The 24654-nt window shown below is 35.0% G+C and overlaps 2 protein-coding genes, 1 long non-coding RNA gene and 1 pseudogene across 3 annotated transcripts; 2 read left to right on the top strand and 2 right to left on the bottom strand.

Annotated features, from left to right (window-relative positions):
* Positions 1-1696: 1696 nt before the first annotated feature.
* LOC127148884 (uncharacterized) lies at positions 1697-3636 on the top strand. Its single transcript, XR_007820081.1, has 3 exons — positions 1697-2285; positions 2397-2478; positions 2563-3636. It is a non-coding gene; the product is annotated as an uncharacterized LOC127148884 (long non-coding RNA).
* A 12779-nt stretch (positions 3637-16415) lies between these two features.
* On the top strand, positions 16416-18908 carry LOC127148870 (uncharacterized; annotated as a pseudogene).
* Positions 18909-19389: 481 nt separating this feature from the next.
* Positions 19390-20532, bottom strand: LOC127148856 (uncharacterized). Its single transcript, XM_051083234.1, has 5 exons — positions 20387-20532; positions 20217-20321; positions 20053-20125; positions 19870-19965; positions 19390-19787 (listed from the first exon to the last, which is right to left on the bottom strand). Exons 1-5 carry the CDS (start codon positions 20515-20517, stop codon positions 19704-19706), a joined length of 489 nt encoding a protein of 162 aa, XP_050939191.1. The 5' UTR covers positions 20518-20532; the 3' UTR covers positions 19390-19703.
* Positions 20533-22780: 2248 nt separating this feature from the next.
* On the bottom strand, positions 22781-23385 carry LOC127148903 (uncharacterized). The gene is made up of 2 exons (XM_051083333.1): positions 23079-23385; positions 22781-22981 (listed from the first exon to the last, which is right to left on the bottom strand). Exons 1-2 carry the CDS (start codon positions 23373-23375, stop codon positions 22901-22903), a joined length of 378 nt encoding a protein of 125 aa, XP_050939290.1. The 5' UTR covers positions 23376-23385; the 3' UTR covers positions 22781-22900.
* Between the last annotated feature and the right edge of the window lie 1269 nt (positions 23386-24654).

Below are 24654 nucleotides of genomic sequence, written 5' to 3'. Positions count from 1 at the left end.
TTCAAGCTCTTCTAATGGTGAATTTTATATTCCCACTTCCTTTATTTATGTGTAATGTTTATCCGTGGATCTTATATTGTTGCCGCACAACAAAGGCTACATTTTGTGGGTACTCAATAAGAAGGGTCCTTTTATCCATATATATAAATATATATTTTGCCTCCCTTTTTAAATTTGGGGTTCAATTATTGAAGAAAAGTTTTTGTCGGAAGTTATACTAGTTTCCCTATTTAAAAAAAAAAAAACGAAAAGTTATAGTAATTTATAAAGAAATTTAATACTGACATCTGATAACTTTCAAAACTACTATTAAAGTAAAACATACAATTAAAATTATGGAAGAAAATTGAGTCAAATGAAACTTGAATGGTATATATAATGGTCATATGCATATAATATGGTGTGATGATCACATTTTTGTTTGAAAATAGGTGGAAATAAAAATAGAAAAATACATTGCTATTGTTTTGGGTCATATACAATATATTTATGCTGCCAATAATTAAAATATGCCACATGATATGTAATTTTGTTGTTTATATTATGAAAAAGCGAATGATTATTATTTTGGGGTGTGATAAAACAAAGGCAGCACAGAGAGAGACATGTATAATTAGACTGTACCAAGTCCTTGGCCATAAAAATGAGGGAAAGATAAAAAGGAGAAGATGATCAGACAAAAGTGGAATTTGTGGCTTCCCCGGGGCCCCTTCGATGATAAGAAGAGATAAAAATAAATGGAAGTTGAAATCAGTACAAATATTCCCCTCACCCATCCTTCATGACATTGGGGACTTCGTCGAGAGTAAGGGGATATCCCGATGTTATTTTTGTGCGTCGAAAATAGTTTCGGGAGTAATGAGAGGTCTCCGACGACATTAATTATTCGTCACAAATGGTGTCGGAAGTAAAGGGATCTCCCGACATTTTCGTGCTCCATCGAGAGTTCCCCTATAAAATTGATGTTTTAGTTCTGTGAAACACAGAACCGAAACGAAAGAGAGAAAAAGGAGGAGATGCCGACGATTGATATAAAGACGTCTAGGATACTTATTCCCGACCCATGTACAACGTCAGATATAAACACGTCGAGAGTTGTCATTCTCGGTGCACAAATGACATCGAAACTGTGGACGTTGAGGATTACCTATTGCTGACGCATCAAAGACGTCGGGAGAAGGTTTTTTCCAATGTCTTGTTGGTGACACGTTGGAAATCAGTCTCCCGACGCATTTCTTCCGACGGTCTTCCCGACGTTTCTTTCTGCGTCGAGAATTTTTTTCCTGACGTCTTTACCACTTCTGCTAACATTTTCATGCGTCGAGAGTCTTCCCACTTCTTGTAGTGATATTTAATTAGTTTGAAGATTTGGAAATTTTTGTCATTAATGTATGAGTTTGATTTAATTTTTTTGGTGGGATTTAACGCCTTATGGTTAATTATATAAAAATGTATATATATAAATAAATTTTTGAGAGAAAAATAATTATATTGGTTTATAATATAATTATTTATGAAAAATAATTGATGTTTGGGGAAGAGGGAATGTATGAGATAATATGATGGAAGAGATTAATGAGGAGGGAGAATATTTAATTTTATTTTTAGAAAAAGAAAAGAATAATGTGATTGAGTATTAAATATGAAGAGAGATGTATGTTTTGTTTTGAAAAAAAAAAGGAGGAAAAAGAAAAGTTATTATTTATTTAAGGAATTTCGGGAAGCATGCACTCCATCTTCAACCTTTTATTCTCCCTCTAAAAAAAAATCCTAGCATGCCACCTCAAAAAATCCTAGCATGCCACCTCCCTTTTCGATCAACCAACTACCATCGTTCTCCACATTTCTCTATCTCATCTGAAGCCAAATCGACGTCTAGTCAAGTCGTCTTTGAAGTCAAGGCATTTATGAGCCGATCTCTCTGTCTGCCTCCGTCCTTTAAGCCGAAGCCTCCATCTCCGCTCTCTTTCCTATAAGTCGTCTCCTCCGTCGTCTTCCACCGAGCTGATCCTTCTACCCGAGCCGTGCACCATCATTCGAACCTATCTTTTCTACCCGAGTGTCGCGTGCCATCATCCAAGTCGCACGAGCAAGCAAAGTTGGTTCCCTTTCGAGAGCCGCGTGAAATCAATCCTGAGTCGCGTGCACCAGTCACCAAGCTAAGAGCGAGCCGCGTGCTCTCTTGCGCGAGTGTGTCCTATTTCAAGTAGTGAGTCAAGCCATCCTCCTCTCGTCGAGCCGCTTAAGCTTGTTATTGTCGTTTTGAGCTATTTGGTAGTTTTTAGGTAAGTTTTTGTAAGTTTTTTTTAGTGAGTTTTAGTATGCCCATCAAATATTGATTTTTGGTTTAAGAAAACTAATTTTTGGATTTATGTTGGATTATATTTTTCATGAAGGGTTGGTTATATCTAATTGGAAGAATTGAGAGTTGTGATTTTTCCTAATCAAGGTTGAATTGGAATTCAACCTCAACTTTGGGTAAGCTGAATTAAATTTATTGTTGGGTTATTAGTCAACCATTAAAATTATTAATTTTAGTTATTGGGTTCCCTTGTTCTTTAGGACTTATTCTTGGAAAGCTTGACCGTGACTATTAGGATAATTTTGTTAAGTTAATCTTTAGGTAAGAGATTCTCCTAATAGACCTTCGAACCGAAGTTAAAAGCTTGCATGTAATTTCTCCATTATGCACTCATGTAGCCAAGATGCATAATATATTAATGAATTATGTTGATAACTGATATTTAGGATTAATATTATTTTGATGATGATGACTAATTTATATTGATGATAATGACTTATTTACCTTAATGATGATGCATGAAATATCAATCACATGATTAAGGACATTATGATTAATATTCATGTCATGTTTATGATGTTTATGAAGTGTTACATGCTATAAATAGGTTTTTTGTTAACTTTATCCATTAGACTCGTACCATATGGGTGTCCCTCGAGATCACCACCTTTTTATGATTGTGTAGTTTGACGGGACCACCAATCTCTAATGATATGTTATGTGTCTGAGTGGTTCAACGGAGTCATTTACAGCCTGATTGTCTTAAGTGCTCCTTCGAGTTCACTAATGACTAGTTTGTCTTAGGTGTTCCTTCAAGTTTACCGAAAATCAATTTGGTCTTAGGTATTTTTTTAGGTTCATCGAAGACCAGATGACTTCCTACAGGATCATTAGATTGCGTGTGTTCGGGAGCGTGCCAGTTTAGTGGTACTTCTTTACAGAACCTTAATGGGAAGTTAACAGATACCTATTAGGACTAGTAGTATACATCTTACTGAGATATTTGTTTATACGCACTCTTTCGATGTTTAATTTTCCATGCAGAGGTAGAGGTAAGGGTAGAGGAAAGCTGGCGAATTGCAAGAAGTGACCGCGACTAGCCACAGGGAAACTTTTAATTTGTTGCTTCCGCTTTTATTTTATAGTTTTGATTTTAGTATTTTTGTATATTCTTTGATTATTTCTCTTTAAAGATTAGATAGGGCCCGAAAAAGGATTTTATTTTCTAGATTTATTTTTACATACTTTTATTTATAATTTTAGTGTTATTTTCTATTTTGTTAGGAAAGTCTTTATTTATTTTTAATAGTAATGACCCCAGCTTAGTATAAAAATGTAACGCCCCAAAATTTGGAATTTAATTTATTATCTTAAGTGTAGTTATTGAAATTTTGGATGTTTTGAATTAAGTGATTTATGAACATTTGATTTTTATTAGACATCAAGAAAATATCTAATGGTGATATTTATTTGGGAAAAAGATTGAGGTGATTGGTTGATTTTGATTTTTTTTATAATGGAGATTATTGAGTTTAAATAAGAAAGAGATTAAGTGAATTTATTTGATTAGATTAGGAAAAAGAGAAAAGAAGAATAATAATAAGCATATTATTATTATTATTATTCTCTTTAAAAGGCCAATTGGGACCCGTGCACCATTGAACCACCACCCCCTTCATTGAGAAACGAAAGAAAAAACAACCCTAGTCGCCGCCGTCAGTCGCAGCCTTTTGCCCGTCGACCCGCGCCTACCTAGCCGATCGCACAGCCGAGTGAAACGCCCGTCGACCTGCGCTTGTAGCCGCCCGTTCTCTGCAGATCGAAACTCGATCCACGTCTCCTCTGCCTGGAAGCCGTCGTCGAGCGGCTGCGTTCCGTCTCCACCGTCACCTGAACCCGAAAAGTCGACCCACGTGTCCACGACTCCAATACTGCAAAAGCTGACTCGACCCGCGTCTCTTCTCCGCAATCTGAGCCGCGCTCGCACCCATCCGCGTCGAGCCGCACGCCCGTATGAGCCGTGCGCGTCCCTGTCAAGCCGCGCCTGCATCCCAGCCGAGTCGCTTCACCTCCATCCGAGCCGCCAGTCGGTTTTCTCCTCTTCAGTCGAGCCAGTTGAGCCGTCAAGCTCCTTTTAACCCTATTTTGACCCATATTTTTCGGTAAACCTGGGTAGGTTTGATTTGGTTCTAGTCTATCAAGCTAAGGTTTATTTTGGACCCTAACTAAGTTAAATGTTGGATTAAATTGACTATAGTTAATTGGAAGTCGAGCTGGGAATTTGTCCAACTAAGTTCAAACCGAGTTCGACCTTGATCTTGGGTATGTCACTTCAAATGGACTTTTGGACCTAAATTCTTTGAGGGTTAAATTATTAAATTGTGGTTTTCTAACCATGTAGGACTGCTAGAACCCGTTGAGCAACCTCCAGGTAAGAGATTCTCCTACTAGACCGTCGAATTTCATTAAAGAGACCGCATGTATGAATATATGGTTACGCACGATTGATAGTTAAGTATATAACTCGAGATTATTGAGAGACGGACTGATATTGAAATTGTGTCTACCGGTTGACTCTATGGTTCGCGTGAATAGTACGTCGACACAATCGCCTTCGTCCTAATGACATAGTTTTTTTTCGTGGTTGAGAATGACGTGATGTGATATGTCATGGTTTGATATGTTATGGCATGATTTGACGTAATTATGACATGTTATGATAGGTTATGATGTGATTGATGAGATGTTGTGTACATGCTATGGGTAGGGTGTATGTTAGCTTCTTATTAAAGTCGTACCCACATGAGTGTCCTTCGGGATCACCACTATGTATTCCGACGGGGTCGCTCACGCTTATGACTGTGTATTTCGACGGGATTACCAGTCAGACATTGACATTGACATAGACATGATGTGAGTAATTCGACGGGAGCCCTCACCGCCCGATCGTCTTAGATGTTCCCTTGGCTTCACCAAAGACCAACTTGTTCCTACGGGATCACAGATTGCACGTGTTCGGGGACGTTCCAGTTCAGGGGTACCACTCTTCAAGACTCTAATAGGAAGTTAACAGGCACCTAGTGGGACTAGTAGTGGGTCCCTTACTGAGTATTTTATACTCACTCTTTCCTTTCCATTTTTTTTTCAAACAGAGGTAGAGGTAAGGGCAAGGGCAAGCTGGCGAGCGACCAGAAGTGACCGTGGCGAGCCATAGGGATCTTATGCTTCCGCTTCACGTCATAGTTCAGACCTTAATGTTTGCATTTTAGTTTATTCTTTATTTGTCGTTTTATCTCTTTCAAATTTAGATAGGGCCCGAGTTAGGATTCCATTTTTATACTTATCTCTAATCACATTTGTCCATGCTTTTAAATGAAAATTTGAGGTTTTTGTTTTATTTTATTTTTCTAAACTTTACAAATTTATTTATCTTTTAAATTAGTAATGGTTTCGACTTAGTATAAGGAGTTGGGTCGTTACAAAAAAGTTAGATCATTACAGTATCATAACCAAATTGAATAAAAAAACTAAAGTAATATTTAAACCAACATATTTGTAACGCCCCAAATTAAGGTAATTTATTTTAATTATCTTAAGTTTAACTTTTGATTAGTGTTGGGGATTAATTTGGATGTTAATTGACTAATTGTTGAAATATTTGTTTTGTGGAAATTGAAATTTATTAGATATTTTTGAAAATGTCTAACTGTTTAAAGTTGGAGTTTTAATTAAAGTTGTTCGTGTTAAGAGATTTGTATTTGAGAGAAATTTGATTAATTATATATGATTATATAGTTAATTGAAATTTGAAGATAAAATAATTATATTACGAAGATAATATAATTATTTAAGGTTATATATTATTTTTGGAAAGAAAAATAGTCATCTGATAGGAGAGAGAGAGGGAGATTTGAGTTTAAAAAGAAGATTTGGTGGGTTTTTATTGAAGAAAGAGAGTATGATATTTTTGAAGAAAAGATTAAAAGAAAAGAAAAGAAAAGAATAATAATTTTATACTATTATTAATTTTCTTTAATTCGGACCTTGGGATGCGTGGTAGCTCTTCACCATCTTCTTCCTCAAACAACTCCAAGGAAACCCTAGCCACCCCTCATCGCAGCCGCCTCCTCCGTCGTGGCCATCTCTATCTTGGTCCGCCATCGTCCAACAGTTGGTTGTCGTCACGTGAGCCTTCAGCTGCAGACGCCCAAGCCAACAGCCGTCCTCACCATCGCGTTCTACACGTCGAGCCATCTGCAACCTTCAACCAATCGTCTGCGTTCGCTCAAGCCGTCTTCTTTGTCGTCCGTAGCCACCTCACGCTTGAGCCAATTGGCTGCGTCAAGCACGTCACCGAGCCTCGCTTTCCGTCAGTCGTTGCTGATCAAGTGAGCGGCATGCAAGTTGTACCCAAGCCGTACGCACGCCTTAGTTATATGCCACTTCCAGGCGCTGAGCTGCCACTAGCTGCAACCCTCTTCAACACGTGCGCAGCCTTACCGAGCCGACCCTGTGTGTGCGAGGCACCTGCCTAGTCGATTTTCCTCCTTCAACCGAGTTGCCTAGCCATTTTTCCCTCTAGTCGAGCCATTTTGAGGCACCAAGCTTATTTTGGGCTTTTTCACCTTTTTTTTTTTTGTAAGTTTTGGGTAGGTGGATTGAGTTTTGGTTAATGCCCAACAAAGATTGATTTTTTTACTCTAATTAATTTAATTGTGGGTTTTGGATTAAATTGGTTAGATTTTAGTTGGAAGCTGAGTTGAAAATTTGTCCAACTAAGGGTGAATCGAATTCGACCTCGACCTTGGGTAAGTTAAATCAACTGGATTTTTGGATCCTTAATCAACTGCGAGTTAAGTTATTGAACTTAGTAAATTGCCCTTTATGTTTAGGATTTATTCTTTGGAAGCTTGACCTTGCTGTCATAATTATATTTGGTTAAGCTAATCTCCAAGTAAGAGATTCTCTTATTAGACCTTCAAACTGAAGTAAGAGCTGCATGAACTTTCCGTTAAGCATTGATGTAGCTAAGATGCGAAATGAGTTTATGTTGAGATGACTGATAATCAGGGCAGAGTTTGTATTTATGATGATTGTTAGTTATGACATGGTAGTGTGATGATGACCATGTTTGATGATGATTGGTGCTTATGCATGAATTAATAATCTCATGATTTAGACTGCTGCGATTATTATTCATGTCATGCTTATGATGTTATGTTATGCTTCATGCTATGAATAGGGTGTACTGTTAGTTTTTTATATTAGAGTCGTAACCACATAGGTGTCCCTTGGGGTCACCACCTTTATATGACTGCGTAGACCGACGGGATCACCAATCCCGTTTGAGATGATATGTTTACTTGTGGCTCAACGGTGTCACTCACAGTCTGATTGTATTAGTGTTTCTTTCGAGATTCACTAAAGACCAGTTTGTTCTAGGTGTTCTTTTGCGTTCACCGAAGACCATAAATGTTCCTACGGGATCATAGATTCCACATGTTCAAGAACGTGCAGTTAGGGGTACCACTTTACAGGACTCTAATAGGAAGTTAACAGCCACGTAGCGGGACTAGTAGTAGGTCCCTTATTGAGTATAATTTAATACTCATTCTCTTATGTTTAATTTTTTAGGCAGAGATAGAGGTGAGAGTATAGAAAAGCTGATGAATGATAAGAAGTGTCTGTGACATGCCATAGGGAACGTTTTGCTTTCGCCTTATGTTATTAGACTTTGATTTCAGTATTTATGAACTTTTACTTATGTTACTCTTTAAAAACTAGATAGGGCTCGATATAGGAACTTACTTTCACATTTATTTTTGGTTACTTTAGTTTATTTATGATTTTGACGAATATTTGAGTATTTAATTACGAAATTTTGATATTTTCTTTTTTCTAATTTAAGAAGTTTTATTTTCATTTGAGTAGTAATAATCTCAGCTTAGTATAAAGAGTTGGATCGTTACAATATTTTTATTTTTAAAAATTTAAAATTGCATTTGTGTTCTTGCCACAATAAACCAAAAACTGAAGGCAAATCTTCAGGATACTAAAAAATTCAAACCTCAAAAATTAAAATTTTGAATATGAAAGGCCAAAATGCTGTCGAACAAAAACTTTATGGACTAAGGTCGAACATATAATTTCTATTTTTAAAATTACATAACATCATTCGCCTCGAGTGTCACATCAAGTAGGGATGTTGACACTTCTCTCATCAGTTACATCCTCTCTTGATTGAGTAGGTAAATTCGATGGGTGTGACAAGTAGAGTCAAAACCATGTTTATCATAGGAACATTTTACTTAATTTAGTCGATACAACATGATCTTATAGAATGACGAGGATACAAAACATTAGAGGAGAACACAAAACCAGTGAAAAAACCAAAGAATCTTGACCTAGAGGTAGCAATATCATGATCAACATTAGCAAATATTCATTCCCAGTAGGATCAACATCAACATCAACATCAAAATCACCAGTAGGATCAACAATAGCAAGTTCATTCATATGATGAAAGATATCAATCACATGGGTAGCATAAGAAAAAGAATAAAAACCATATTAAGAAAACATTAGGAACAAAATTCTTTATATGCAAAAGGTGACCAAACGTAGCCAAAAAATCAAACCGAACAGTCAAAACCGCCGGAAACCAAAGAAACACACTGATTTTCTATAGGTTAAACGGGCACCCCTTGGATTTCGGGGCTGCCCCCCAGCTATATTGAAAATGTCTTTAAAACATTCATCTCAAAAAACGTGCAATTACCAACTTTTAGTGACCAACATGCAATAACCAATTAAAGATATAAAAAAAAATCATATGAAAAGACTCCATTATATGAAATGATTAGCTATAGGTATGTAATTATTATTTTAGAATAAAAAAAAAAAAAAAAGAAAAGAAAAGTTTTAGGTATGCAAATATGACAGGTAATTATATATATATCAGAAGACTACTAAAGAACTATCAGAGAGTTAGAGAGCTATCTGTTTTTAAATTTGTTACTTTTCTAATTTATACAATTTAGAAAATATAATGACTTTAGCTCTATTATCATAAACAATTTTGAGTCAATGTCACTAATATGACATTGACTCTATTAGTGACATTGTAAACGTCTCTTATTATTTTTTCAAAAAATATTTTTATATTATCTAGCCTTTTATCTTCTTCTTCTTGGTTTATTTTCTCCTTATCCCTCGTTTTTCTTTAATTTCTTTAATTTCTTTAATTTCTTATTAGATTTGGCTGGTTCGAATGGCTCTATTTGCCACATTTTCTTTTCTCTATTCTTTCTTTATTTCTTTTCAAATCATAAACGTTCTCATTTTGCTTCTAGAATTCAACGATCAAATCTGACTAATTCAACCGTGTGCTTGATTCTTGATGTTCATTATATCTTGAAAACCATTGGAAAACCACCCGATGGTAACCAATGAGTTCGACATCGATAACAATTTTTGGCCAAAACCGATCCCGTGCCTCAATGCTCACCCCTATATGCAATGGAATAACACCATTAGAAAAACAAGCAGTGGAACACTGAATCGCAAGGATAATCCCAACAAGAGGGGGCAAGAGAAACTGGATCGTCAACCACCATGCAACCATGCAAAGGAACATTGACAACAGAAGATATATGTACCATAGTTAGAGGAATGAAAGGCACAATGACAATAGAAACCAACCTCAATAGAATCAGGGAGATGCATAGAGTTGTCCAAAGAATGTAACTTTGATCATCAAATTTATTCAAGAAAGATTTTAACTCATTACCTTTGCCTAGCCCAAATGATTATTAGAAAGATTAACCAAGGGTTATAAATATCAAATTAGCAAATTTAATTTGATAAGAAGCATCTTTAGTCAATTTAACTAACCGCATTACAATTTAGGGATTATGTTTGGATATATTTTTCATATGAAATGCCTAATTAGTAATTTAATAGGCTTACCTAAGATCAATAGAACAATCTCTTTTGTTGTAGACAGCAAATCACAAGTCTATTTAACCTATTTCTTTTCGAAGATTAACATGTAAATATATGCTACATATTATATATTAATCTAAAGCATCAAATTTCACAACCAAGCATTTATTGTCAACCAATAACAAAAAAAATGTAATTCAAAGTATTCAATAAATCAAGAGTAAAACCCACATAAACAAGAAATCTCAATCATATTGCCAAAATACTCCCAAAAAAACAAAATGTTGGTTTTTACAAAATCTCCTAAGCTAGAAAGAATAGAGATCTTACCTTCCAATAATGGTGGACAAGATAGAGACTTCGCTTGATTGCATAAATGAGAAAAAAAAACCTAAAACAATATTGTAGCTAGATAGATGATGAAAAACCAAAGAGAAGAGTGGTCATTTGCTAAAATGGGCACCTGATCAAAAGATATGACCTAAAAGTTGATGCGGTATTTTTATATTTGTGTAGAGCACTACGATGCTATAGGACAATGTCGTGGAGCTACCAAAGAATGTTGTTTAATTTTTGGTGGCATGGCACCGAAGAATGTCATAACGCCCGAATTGGTGGCAATTTTTTAGTTTTTTCACTTTTGTTTGCCTAATTTCTTCATTAAGACACCAAATTGGTTCCATTTAGCTCCATTCTCTTTCTAAAGTTTGGTTTTATTGTTTTTATGCTCGAACCTAAAAAAATAATCAAATAAACAAATAAAATTTAGGAACAACATCTATATAACTACTTTTTGTTTTTGTTACCAAAGTTTTGCAATTTGATGTGATTTGCTAACTAGGATAGAAGAACGAATCGTTGATTTTGTATGAGGAAAATTATTTTATGATCTTAGTAGTTAGGTGGGTGTATAATGAAGCTAGAGCTAAATTATGATGTTTAAATAAAAACTAAATAAACAAAATTTAGTACAAATCACCAAGTCATATATTTAATTTGAAAAAAAAAAGAAATATTTATAAAATTAACGCAGATTTTCATAAATGTAACAAATCAGTAAAATATTTACGTTTGGTGTAACAAAATGCAGAAAGCGACGAAGTCTATAAATATTTTCATAATTTCCATTTTTGCCTTTCAACTTTCGGCCATTCATCACTTCTCTTTCTTCTTTTCTTTGCAATTTTTCATCGTTTAAAAAGAATTACAGTTTCTTTCCAGACTTCTACGGTTCCTATTTAAAATCGATTGATTCTTTTTATAAAATGATTAATTCTTCTGTTTAAAGCGATTGATTCTTCTATTTAAATCTCCTATTTCATTTTCACCATTTTTCAGCAAGATTCTTTGGATCTACTTGATCTTTCGCACATATAAGAATATCAAGATCGTTTGATATTATTGTGACATGATCTAAACGATCGTTTACCATTGTCAACACGATCGTTTACCATGGTCAAGATGATCGTTTTAGATTTGAAGTAATTTTCTCATCATTTAAAAAGAACTACAACGATCGTGTGGATATGATCTAAATGGTCGTTTACCATAGCAACACGATTGTTTAGAATGGTCAACACGATCGTTTAGATTTTAAAGCTCTTTTTCCATCGTCTAAAAAAGAAATACACAATCGTGTCGATGTAATCTAAATGATCGCTTACCATAGCAACACAATCATTTAGATTTGAAGTTCTTTTTCCATCGTTTAAAAAGAACTATACGATCCTGTGAAAATGATCTAAAATATTGTTAACCATAGCAACACGATCATTTAGCATGGTCAACATGATTGTTTAGATTTGAAGTTCTTTTCCCATCATTAAATAAAAAAACTACATGATCAAGTGGATATGAGGTAACTGATCGCTTACCATACCAAAAAGATAATTTAGCTTGGTCAACACAATCGTTTAGATTTGAAACTCTTTTTCCATTGTCGAAAAAGAACTACATGATCGCGTTGATACTACTACCTACACGATCGTGTATCTATACGATCGTGTATCATGATCGTTCATAAGACGATTACACGTAAGCTGTTGGAATTTGTGTCCTAAAACTCATACTTTGTTATGTGATTCAATAAAATTTATTGAATGCTATAATCTTAAAACCATTAATTTTAAGATCCCAAGGCTATTTACTAGTTTGTCATATATACTTGAACATTATGTGGAGACATGAACATGGATTAAGTTCAAGTTAATAGAATGGTCTATAGTGTATGTATAAGGTTGGGCACCTTATTCTGGATAAACACTATGGATGCGGCGCACTCCGTAGTTAGTATAAATGATGTAATCCTGAATCGTTCATGTAGAGACATGGGAGTGGGGGCATCCTATGTAAATGGTTTACATAAGACTGGAACCACGAAGTAGTCACTTTTAGTTATAAAACCGCAAACTATAAACTGACTATTTCATTTATGATAACCTAGGTAAGTTGATCTTAATCCTGAGCTAACTATAAACTTCTGTTCATTCAGTAGTATCCTTAGATCTGCATAGGTGAGGGCAGCTCAACATCGCTTGTTCAATAAGCCTCTCATTTCAGGGGTAAGACCAAGTGAATAGCTAGGGACATATGTGCAAGATGGAATTCACTCTACCCACTTCTGGGATAGTAGATAGGTTGTTCCCTTAAGGATTGAATCCAAGTCTTGAACAAGGGGCCCCACCTTCTCATTGGCCTGAGAAGGATTCTGGTTTATAGGTTGGACCTTAAACCAATTGTTTAATAGTGGATCAGTGGGTCTTAAGGAACAACATGTAGTCTCGGGGGTAAAACGGTATTTTGACCCAGCTAAGATTGCGAACAACCTGTGAAGGATCGACTTACTTATCATGGTTATATCAGGTGGACATAAATACATCTATAGTGAGGAGAGTGCAAAGTGGAATGACTCTTTAGTTAACGAATGTTGATTAACTTTGGTCTAAAAGAGTTTAGCCAATTAATCTCGGATTGTTGGAGCCCATGATCTATAAGTCCATTAGGTTCCCCTACTAGCTCATATGGATTCAACTAAGAACAAGTATGTTGAAGTAATTTGAATTGTTCGAATAAAGATAAGAGAGAGAAACCAACAAATATATATAAGATATAAGTCGGTTTTCTGTTTAAATATATTTAAATAAATATGAATATAGATTCATATTTAAATAAATATGAATATAGATTCATATTTAAAAGCTTGAAAAGTTTAGAAAACGGTCAAAAGTCAACATGTTGATTTTAAACTTTGGCTGGATTTATATTCAAATATGATTTGAATTTTAGAAATATGAATACAGATTCATACTCGGGAGGTTAAAATTAGTCAAGACGGGAAAAATAGTGAAAAGTCAACAAGTTGATTTTTGACTAAGAAAAGTCAAAGTTTGACTTTGACTTAAGTTGGTCAAATGACCAAAATGTCCCTTAGGCTAATTACTTTATTAATTAACGGTTAATGAGAAATGTGACAAAATATTATGAATTTGAAGTCACTAATTTCATTAAAGGGTTAGTGAATTGATTAGGTGTTGATAAGATATGAAATAATTTACATGCAAATTAGCATGTAAATTTCATATAAAACTTCTCATTACCGAATAAGAAAAGGAAGAGGTTTTCTCTGAGAAAACACCTAAACGATTGACTCCCATCTCTCAATAAAATTCTCTTTGCATAATCGAGTCCCACAACTCCGTTCTTGATCCTCAACATAGTAGGTCACCTTGGTGGTTGTTATTGCTCGTGATTTTCAAGAAGAGAGGAAGTTTTTGGACCAAAGAAGAAATTGAGAACTACAAAGGTAAGTATACCGTTTACCTTCCTTTCTCTTCGTTTAGGTTCAACGCATGGTCGATGCATGATCTATATCTTCTGGTGCTGCATGTCTCTTATGCTTTGTTTTTTCCATCATGTTGTATCAGAGCATGTGGTATAAGAGTTGCTGCATGTCTCTTAGCTTCACTCATATGCATATGGTGGGTTCTTACAATTTATGTGATAAATTGATATGGTTGAACTAAAATAGATTAGTTTTGGTTTTGGCTTTAAATTAAGTTGTTTATCTACTTCAATCTTCGTATATAGCCTGTTGGTGGCTTAATTTAATTTTGCAAAGAGTCTGTAGTTTATTAGAGTCATTAGAGTTGAGATTAGGCTGTAAATTTTGTATTCGGGAAAAAGATGATGTTGTTTAAGAAGCTCAGAAGGAGATGAATCAAGCCTATCGTTCACTTGGGCCAGTGAACATCGCGCTTACCAGCTAAACGATTGTGTAAGGTACGCATATCGTTTGAAGAAGAATCCATCGCTTACCAGCTAAACGATCATGTATAGTACACACATCGTGTTGAGATGACTTTATTGTTTATATGCTAAACGATCGTGTAAGGTATGCGTATCGTTTGCATAAGAAACGATCGTATACCTGCTAGACGATCGCGTAAGGTACGTGTTGTGCTAGAGCTAAACGATCGTTTACCTCTGAAGTGATCGTATATCCACTAAGCGATCGCGTAAGGTACGCATAACGCTAAGCGCCTAAACGATCGTTTATATGCTAAACGATTGCGTATAGTAGCGTGTCGCTGGCACTTACAATTGATCGTTTACATACTAAACGATTGTATATGGTAAGTGAATCGCCTATGCCCGTGAATGTCGTCTACCTACTCAACGATCGTGCAAATGTTATCAAACGATTATTGTACTCCATCAAATTATTATTGTAATAATTTAGTTTTAACTTAATTTAGAGAGCCAAAAATCAATCTATTTTAGGGTGTTTTAATTATTCTTGCATGTGATGTATGGTTTAATTATTACTAAAATTGTAAGTGCATATTGTATGACATATAGTTTTAAAATTCCACTATAGGTTAACATGTACATGCATGTTGAGAAAATTAATATGATTAATTAATTGTTAAATTAATTTGATTAATTTAAAAGATAATTGAATTAATTTTATTAAATATGATTTAACAAAATTATTCAATTATTGCAAAGCCATGTTCATTTGTTTTTCCTAGATGAATGATTATAGGTTGGTCTAAGGGTTTTATAATTGTTATAAAATAAAATTAGACTTTAAAATCTATAATAATGAGAAGATGCATGCTCACCTAGGTTAAATACCATATCTTCCAAAATTAGATTTAGGTCGATATCTTGTAAAACTAAGTTACAAGAGACTCATCTGATTCGATCTTGTTAAAAAGTCAGATAAGATGACTAAGGATTTGAGGTTTTTAAGTTGACGGTTTACGGAACACCTCCTAACTGGAGATCGTAATCAGTTCTTGAGTTTAGTTAACCTAATTTTATAAGCATGCGTGAGAGATGTAAGATAATAAAATTGGTTTATCACCTAGCCATCGTAGGTTAAAATCCAAGTATAAGTGTTATACTTGGATGTTTTACCTAGATTTAGGATTTGTTTAAGTTAGCCTAAATTAAATCCTAAATAAATTACCTAAAAAATTATTTAGAACACTTCAGCTGGAGAAAAGTATCGTACTTTTAGCTCTAGCGTCTCCAAGAGTTCACACCGTGAGGTCGTGCAGGGCTTTGGATCGTGCATAGGAGCGGACTCCCTTTGGAGAGTGTTTGCATGAGCTATGAATAAGGTGAATGAGGGAATTAGTTCGTAGTAAGTGGGTGAGGGATATATGACAATACATCCTACGGTCTCTTTCATTAGGTCGCACCGCGAGATTCCTATAATGCGCCTGCTTGTCTGTCCTGGAGCGACGTTCCCTTCGGAGGGTTGTATTATAGGATTCGGAACACCGAACTTCATATATGGATAGGGTCTCATAGATAAGTTTTTATATTGTCTTTCCACCTTCGGGAGCATAATGATTCTCATCTTTGAGGACCGAAAATGGAGGGTCACACTTACAAGAATTACTAAAATACTTAGTATATTCTTGACCGAAGTAAACGGTAACTAAATGCTAAGTAAATATGAGATATTTGTGAGTTAGCATTTGGTCAAGATTGTCTTGATTTAAAGGACGAGTAATCGACTATCCTTAGGTAGAGGTTATTCTAAACCTTTGAATTATTATTGCAAAACATAATAAAAGGGTATATTATATAAAGTTTTGCCAAAATGATTGGTTTATTCAAATTATAGTTTCTAAATAAAGTATGTTTGTTTTTCAGCATGAATAGCTCGATAGTTCAATTATTAGCTTCCGAAAAAGTTAACTGTGATAACTATGTGGCATGGAAATCAAATCTTAACACAATACTAGTTGTTGATGATTTAAGATTTGTCTTAACTGAGGAATGTCCTCAAACCCTGGCCTCAAATGCAAACCGAGCTAGTTGGAAAGCATATGATCGATGGATAAAAGCAAATGAGAAACGCCCGTGTCTACATTCTTTCTAGCATGTCAGATGTTTTAGCAAAGAAGCATGAATCCTTAGCCATAGCTAAAGAAATTATGGATTCTTTGAAAGAAATGTTTGGGCAACCTGAGTGGTCCCTAAAACACGAGACATTCAAATACATTTACACTAAGCGTATGAAGGAGGGGACCTCTGTTAGAGAACATGTCCTGGACATGATGATGCACTTCAATATTGCTGAAGTAAATGGAGGTGTCATCGATGAGGCTAATCAAGTTAGCTTTATCTTAGAATCTCTTCCGAAGAGGATCATACCATTCCAAACGAATGCGTCCCTAAATAAGATAGAATTTAACCTGACAACCCTTCTGAATGAGCTCCAGCGATTCCAGAATCATACCAAGGGTAAGGGAAAAGAAGTAGAAGCAAATGTTGCTACTACAAAAGGAAAATTAAAAAGAGGATCGTCCTCTAGATCTAAAACTTGACCATTAAAACCCAATCGAAAGATTGAAAAGAAGGAAAAAGGGAAGACTCCCAAGCAAAACAAGGTAAAGAAGACTACAGAAAAAGGTAAATTTTACCACTGTGGTGAAAATGGGCACTGGCTGAGAAACTGCCTAAAATACCTTACTCATAAAAAAGCAGAGAAAGAAGCACAAGGTAAATTTGATTTACTTGTTCTAGAAACATATTTAGTGGAAAATGAAAATTCCCCTTGGATATTAGATTCAGGAGCCACTAATCATATTTGTTCTCATTTCAGGAAACTAGTTATTGGAAAAGGCTTTCTGAGGGCGAGATCACTCTCAAAGTTGGAACTGGAGAAATGGTCTCAGCTAAAGCAGTGGGAGATTTAAAGTTATTTTTTAATGATAGATATATTCTACTTAAGAATGTCTTGTATGCACCTCAAATGAAGAGGAATTTGATATCTATCTCTTGTTTAATAGAACATATGTATATAATATATTTTGAAATTAATGAAGCGTTCATCTTAAGAAAAGGTATTCACATTTGTTCTGCTATACTTGAAAACAACTTATATAAGTTAAGACCAACCCGAGCAAACTTTGTCTTAAATACTGAGATGTTTAGAACAGCTGAAACTCAGAATAAAAGACAAAAAGTTTCTTCTAATGCCTTCTTACGACACTTAAGACTCGGTCACATTAATCTCAATAGGATTGGGAGATTGGTTAAGATTGGACTTCTAAATCAGTTAGAAGATAACTCTTTATCTCTATGTGATTCCTGTCTTAAAGGAAAAATGACCAAAAGATCTTTTAGTGGAAAAGGTCTTAGAGCCAAAACCCCTTTAGAGCTCGTACATTCGGACCTTTGTGGACCAATGAATGTCAAGGCTCGAGGAGGATACAAATATTTCTTTAGTTTTATTGATGATTATTCGAGGTATGGTCATGTTTACCTAATTCAAAACAAGTCTGATTCTTTTGAAAAATTCAAAGAATATAAGGCTGAAGTTGAAAATGAACCAGGTCAAACAATAAAGACACTTCGATTAGATCGAGGTGGAGAGTATATGGATTTGCGATTCCAAGACTATTTGATAGAACATGGAATCCAATCACAACTCTTCACACTTAGTACGCCTCAGCAGAACGGTGTATCAGAAAGAAGAAACCGAACTTTGTTAGACATGATGAGTCTTGCTCAGCTGCCGGATTCTTTTTCGAGATATGCTTTAGAAACAACTATCTATATTTTGAACAACGGTTCCTCTAAAAGTGTTTCTGAAACACCTTATGAGCTATGGAAAGGGCGTAAAAGTAGTTTACGTCACTTTAGGATTTGGGGATGTCCAACACATGTGTTGGTACAAAACCCTAAAAAATTTGAACATCGTTCAAAATTATGCCTCTTTGTAGGTTATTCAAAAGAATCAAGAGGTGGTTTATTTTACGACCCTCAAGAAGATAAAGTATTTTTGTTGACAAATGCTACATTCTTAAAGGAAGACCACATAAGAAATCATCAGACTCGCAGTAAACTAGTATTATAAGAAATTTCCAAGAATTCTACAGATAGACCTAGTTCATCTACTAAAGTAGTAGATAAAACTAAAAATCACTACTACAAAAACTGACTCTCTTGACTGTTTTAAACTGTCAAGAATGAGTATTCTTGACGTTTTCAAAACCGTCGTTGAATCCAGTGTCAAGAAAGGCCATTTTCTTGACGGTTGTAAAAAGTGTCAAGAATTGATATCGTTGACACTTTTTAACCGTCAAGTATTCAATTTTTCATGACAGTTGAGAGCCGTCAAGAGGATACGTTTTTATGACTGTTTTAAACCGTCAAGAATTAGATGATGAAGCCCGAAAACCGTCAAGAATACGATTATTCATGACATTTCAAAACCGTCAAGAGTGCATTTTTCATGACATTTTAAAACCGTCAAGTATTCAATTTTCATGACATTTACAAACCGTCAAGAGTTAATTTTTCATGACATTTGATAACCGTCAAGAGTACTCTTTGCCATGACATTTGGAAACCGTCAAGAGTGCTTTTTAATGACATTTTAGAACCGTCAAGAATTTTGTTATTTATGACATTTGCAAACCATCAAGAAATGTATTGTTAATGACATTTGAAAACCGTCAAGCAACTTTTCATTTTTTAATTGTAATTTATTTTATATTATTCTTCCTGTATTATGCTCCCATTGGTCCAAAAATTCAACTACATATAAACGACAAATATACATCAAATGGCAACTAAACATCATCCATTCAATATCATTTCCAAAACTTTGCATCATATTCATATATCATTTACAAAACCAATATATATATATATAAACAATTTCAACAGATTTCCAAGAATTGAACTAAACATCATCTATTTAACTAACCTAGCCCAAAAGTATATCATCCCCAATCCATAAACTTTCATAATGGCAACCCCCTACATATATGAACAGTTCACCTATCAACAATTCACCTAAACTCTAATCCTCTACAAAGTCTCAAAAGTATATCAATTAACCTCTACCCTCCATATGAACATTTCAAAAAATCAGCCACAAAAAATAAAGTTAATTTCCTTTTTCAGAGATGACGTCATAAGTCGTAGATCACATGTACGGACCCAAAAACTCTACAAACTCAACCCGCACCTCATCTAACTCGGTTTGTGAGTATGATTTTCGTGTATCAATCTGTAGACATGCAAAATAAATGAATTAGTATTCATGAAAATTATTATACGTACAAAAGAAATAGTTTGATATATAACATAACCGAATCCGAGATGACAATGCTTCCCCTATTTACAATTTCTCTCATATACTTCATGACATAGTATCCACACGTAGTGCTCCCGACTTGTAGTGGACACTATAAAAACAATAAATTAGAATAACGGACTAGTCTTAATTGCTAGTTATCTACAAAATACAATTGAATTTAAATATTTATACTTGCCTTTACTGTTCGCCATAAAGTTTGTTTCCTGCTTTTATTAATGTTCTTTTGCGAGTGAAATATTGCTATTGCTCTGTTTTGCCAAGATAAGATTGCACATATCTTAGAATATTGTACATGCATTAGAATTAAGAGCACTACATGATATAAAAGATTAAACTTACGTGTCGGTTACACATCTTGTAGTTTCTTTTGATGTCGTCCTTAGCGAGTCAAGGTAAAACACTGTATCCTCATACGCATTTATAGCAAGCAGTGCCCAATGACCCCTAATTATACAAAAATGTAAGTACTATTTTATTGTCAATGCAACCAATACCCTAACTAAACTTACCCAGGATTAAAAGGAGCAAGAACTACTTGGTCGGGTTTGGACACCATCAATCTACTACACAAGTTTCGAATTCGAGATTCTTGTGTGTTTCCAGAAGAGATTAGGGACGGATCTACAAAGACATACTGCATATTTTCTTTCGAACCACTAACAGACGAATACAAGTACCTACAAAATATATAAACTCGTAAAAGAGATACATAAATTTAGATGCAAATGAATGAAATTGACTTACATCATATAGGCCACCAATATAAACATTTTCACTTCGTTCATGTTACAAAGATCAACGATATCCTCTCGAAGCACAAAAGTCTTTCGACTAACGCCAAAAAGGTCAGCAGGTAGTGAAAAAGTGATGCTGGAATCTTTCTCCATTACCTTCTCAGCATATCTGGGAATCGACTTCAACGCTAATGGCAAAGTTGATTTTGATTCACATACAACTTTTGTAGGCATTTTTATTAAGTCCCTCTCCTAATTCAAGAACATCCAAATTCAGTATGACGTACAATATTAGACATTCGAGTTTAATAGTGGATTACATACCTTCAAGACGTTCAACTCTGGTTCATTCATCTTCATCACCTCCTTCCCTTTCTTTTCCTTATGTTTTGGTTTGTCCAACGATTCCACTTCTATTCTCTTACCCTTCTCTTCAATCCCCTCTAACACTATTGGCCTTGAACAACTCCCGTGTGCAGACAACGGTGTAGATAAGTTTGAGCAAATTTGTGCCTCTAATTCACTAACTCGCCTACGGAGCTCTTCATTCTCAACTAGAATGTTCGCCTCATCTTTTGATATTTTCTTAACTGAATGAAAGTACGTTGTTGGAGTAACGTATCCACCAACCCCACGCACACGACCATTGTGCTCTTTCGTACCCAATGCTTGTGTTAATACATCATTCGAACAGTGTCTATTCATAGATGATGAATCTGTATTCATTGATATCTCATCCTAAAAAGATAGCAAAATTAATGTAAGTTATAGAAATGATTGCTTATGTAATGGATAATTGAAATGTGTGATTTACATGTAATGACTTACTATTTTATGGACGACTTGCTGAATGTCGTCGTTGTCGTACTGTCCTTGCTTGTTAACTCGAGCTTTCTTCCATAGTTTAGCTCGATCAACATAAACTTCATTTGAACCATCCTTCTTCATTCGAGAACATGGAGTTCAATTGGTGAACATATTAGCTTGTATGCCATTTTTGGTATAAAGCAAAATTTACAAGAAACAAACAACAAACTTACAACTTTTTATGCAACCATTTACAAGAAACAAACAACACCCTCCCCCCCCCCCTCCCATGACAAATTCGTACAAGAATCCTAGTTACAACTTTTTATTCAACCATTTACAAGAAACAAACAACAAACTTACAACTTTTTATGCAACCATTTACAAGAAACAAACAACAAACTTACAACTTTTTATGCAACCATTTCCAAGAAACAAACAACCCCCCCCCCCCCCCCAACTTTTTATGCAACCATTTACAAGAAACAAACAACACCCTCTCCCCCCCCCCCCCTCCCATGACAAATTCGTACAAGAATCCTAGTTACAACTTTTTATGCAACCATTTACAAGAAACAAACAACAAACTTACAACTTTTTATGCAACCATTTACAAGAAACAAACAACCCCCCCCCCCCCAACTTTTTATGCAACCATTTACAGAAACAAACACCACCCTCCCCCCCCCCCCCCCCCCCCGCCCATGACAAATTCGTACAAGAATCCTAGTTACAACTTTCTATGCAACCATTTACAATAAACAAACAACAAACTTACAACTTTTTATGCAACCATTTACAAGAAACAAACAACAAACTTACAACTTTTTATGCAACCATTTACAAGAAACAAACAACCCCCCCCCCCCCCAACTTTTTATGCAACCATTTACAAGAAACAAACAACACCCTCCCCCCCCCCCCCTCCCATGACAAATTCGTACAAGAATCCTAGTTACAACTTTTTATGCAACCATTTACAAGAAACAAACAACAAACTTACAACTTTTTATGCAACCATTTACAAGAAACAAACAAACTTATACCACGCAAGCAAAGAGGAGCATTACACCAGATATCCAACCAGACATCCCAAATTCTATAAGGTTTCTTTGGCAACAAAGAAAGAACAAACTACAAAAATGGGAGTTTCCTCCTTAGACATCTAAATATCTTACCATTTCCTCCTTAAGATTGGCATACCCTTTCATTGAGATTCTATGATTGTATTTATTCTTCGATCGTCTATCTTGTTGTAATTTTCTTTTTTCCTATATCCAAATGTATTTGTTAATGAGAAAGTAGCAAAAATTATTCCGAATGATTTTCATGTATAAAACTTATTCATACCTGAAAGGTCTCTGATAACCTTGACCTTACAAACTCTTCCCAGTGATTTTGCTCAATGAAGGAATACTTTTCAGGTGGAACTTTAAGCAATTGTGGTTCATCTTTATGCGGGATGATGTATTTCGTTGTTAGCTAGTTCTTAAACTGACGAAACGAAATACCTGCAGTTTGGAGAACGTTTTTCCTATATCTTGGATCAATGACGAATGCAGCCTAAATATAATAAAAGTACTTAATCAAGTGTCCATACAACAAGAACATTATCAAATATAATAAGTTAACATTATCAAGAAGAACAAGTTATATATACCTCAACTGTAGTGAATATCTTATCTTTCAGTTCTGCAGGCACACTTTTCCAAGACATATATGTGATAGGGACATGATAATGGGTTGCAGACCCTATGAAAGACTTTAACTTCGCTCCATTCTCACCAATAGGTGCTCCGTCTTCATTGTACCTCACCACCTTCTTGTCTCCCAAACTTCTAATGCGAGTTACATCAAACATAATAGTAGGTCCTCGTCGTCGCTTCAACTCTTTTGGGGTTTCTTCAACTGTTGCATTCAACTCACCGACACCAACTTCTTCATTAAGATCGTCCATATTATATTATGCGAAGCGTCAATCAAAATGAAGAAAAAATTAGCATGATATACAAATTTTAAACAATAATAAACAATAATAAATCAATCATAAATAAACTTATGGTGTACTTGTTTGTAATTGTGAACACACCATTATAATATTATGTAGGTATCCATGTGCCTTCACAATCTGACCTTACGTACGTTGAGACATTTTCATCCAAATCATTGTTTAAATAGACATCTGGCATATCATTGGGTATTCCTTCACACCGAAGTATTGTATCACCAAGTTCATCGTCATTATATCTATCTTCAAAGTCTCTTTGTGGTGGAGTGAGTACAACTGACCATCTAACATCACTTGGATCCTCAATATAAAACACTTGCTTTGCTTGGCTTGCTAGTATAAATGAGTCTGACTTGTGTCCTACTGTATTTAAATCAACTAAAGTATAACCAAGTTCATCGATCCAAACACCACCACTATTCTGAACCCAATTGCATTTAAACACCGGAACATTAAACGTATTATAATTGAGTTCCCATATCTCTTGTATCACTCCATAGAATGACATATCTCCAATGACGGGATTTTTATCTTTATAACTAGACACTTGCATTGTTTTTGCAACTAAACTAACTCCATTGTTTTGTACACTTCGATCCTTCTCAGAAGATTTTGTGTGATAGCGACATCCGTTTATTGCATAACCACTATATGTAATAACAAATGGATGAGGGCCATGAGCAATCCACCTTAAGTTATCTGAAACTCCATTATTTCCAACTTCAAGCTCAGTTGATACCTACCACAAAAATTATTATTTCAAGTTCAACACATAACATGTATAACTAAATTACAAAGTTGAACACTGTACCTCTTCTCGTAACCAATGTATAAAAGTTCGATTATGTTCCTCTTGAAGCCATTTCTGATTTTTAGACTTGTTCGGATATTGTAGTTGCAAAGCCTTCATATGTTTTCTTTGTAGTCATCAATCAAACATTGTAATATAGTTAGATTTAATTATTTAAAAGTGAATGAAAGAATGAAGAAATCAATGAATAAACTTACTCCATATATGGTTGAACATCAATCGTATTTTCCAACACATATCGATGAGCTTGACGTAGAAGTTCTTGTTCAGGTTTGAATGGAACTCCCATTGACAACGGCCTACCAATGTTTGAAGTGTCTAAATGGTCTTGTGACTTGCGAGTCCCAAGCCCAACGGGATCCACTCCAGATAAGAAATCAGAACAAAATTCAATAGCTTCTTCTATTAAATAACTTT

The sequence above is a fragment of the Cucumis melo genome, chromosome 4 (assembly GCF_025177605.1).
Source record: "Cucumis melo cultivar AY chromosome 4, USDA_Cmelo_AY_1.0, whole genome shotgun sequence".
In the NCBI taxonomy this organism is placed as follows: Eukaryota; Viridiplantae; Streptophyta; class Magnoliopsida; order Cucurbitales; family Cucurbitaceae; genus Cucumis; species Cucumis melo.
The sequence above is the reverse complement of the archived record's forward strand: the minus strand, read 5'-3'. Positions and strand labels throughout refer to the sequence as shown.

Coding starts and splice junctions, on each gene's coding strand:
- LOC127148903 (XM_051083333.1), bottom strand. CDS start 23,375: ATGGACGATCTTAATGAAGAAGTTGGTGTCGGTGAGTTGAATGCAACA. Junction 22,982..23,078: donor AGATATTCACTACAGTTGAG/GTATATATAACT, acceptor TATTATATTTAG/GCTGCATTCGTCATTGATCC.
- LOC127148856 (XM_051083234.1), bottom strand. CDS start 20,517: ATGCAGTATGTCTTTGTAGATCCGTCCCTAATCTCTTCTGGAAACACA. Junction 20,322..20,386: donor CTTGCTCCTTTTAATCCTGG/GTAAGTTTAGTT, acceptor TTGTATAATTAG/GGGTCATTGGGCACTGCTTG. Junction 19,966..20,052: donor CTTTATGGCGAACAGTAAAG/GCAAGTATAAAT, acceptor TTGTTTTTATAG/TGTCCACTACAAGTCGGGAG.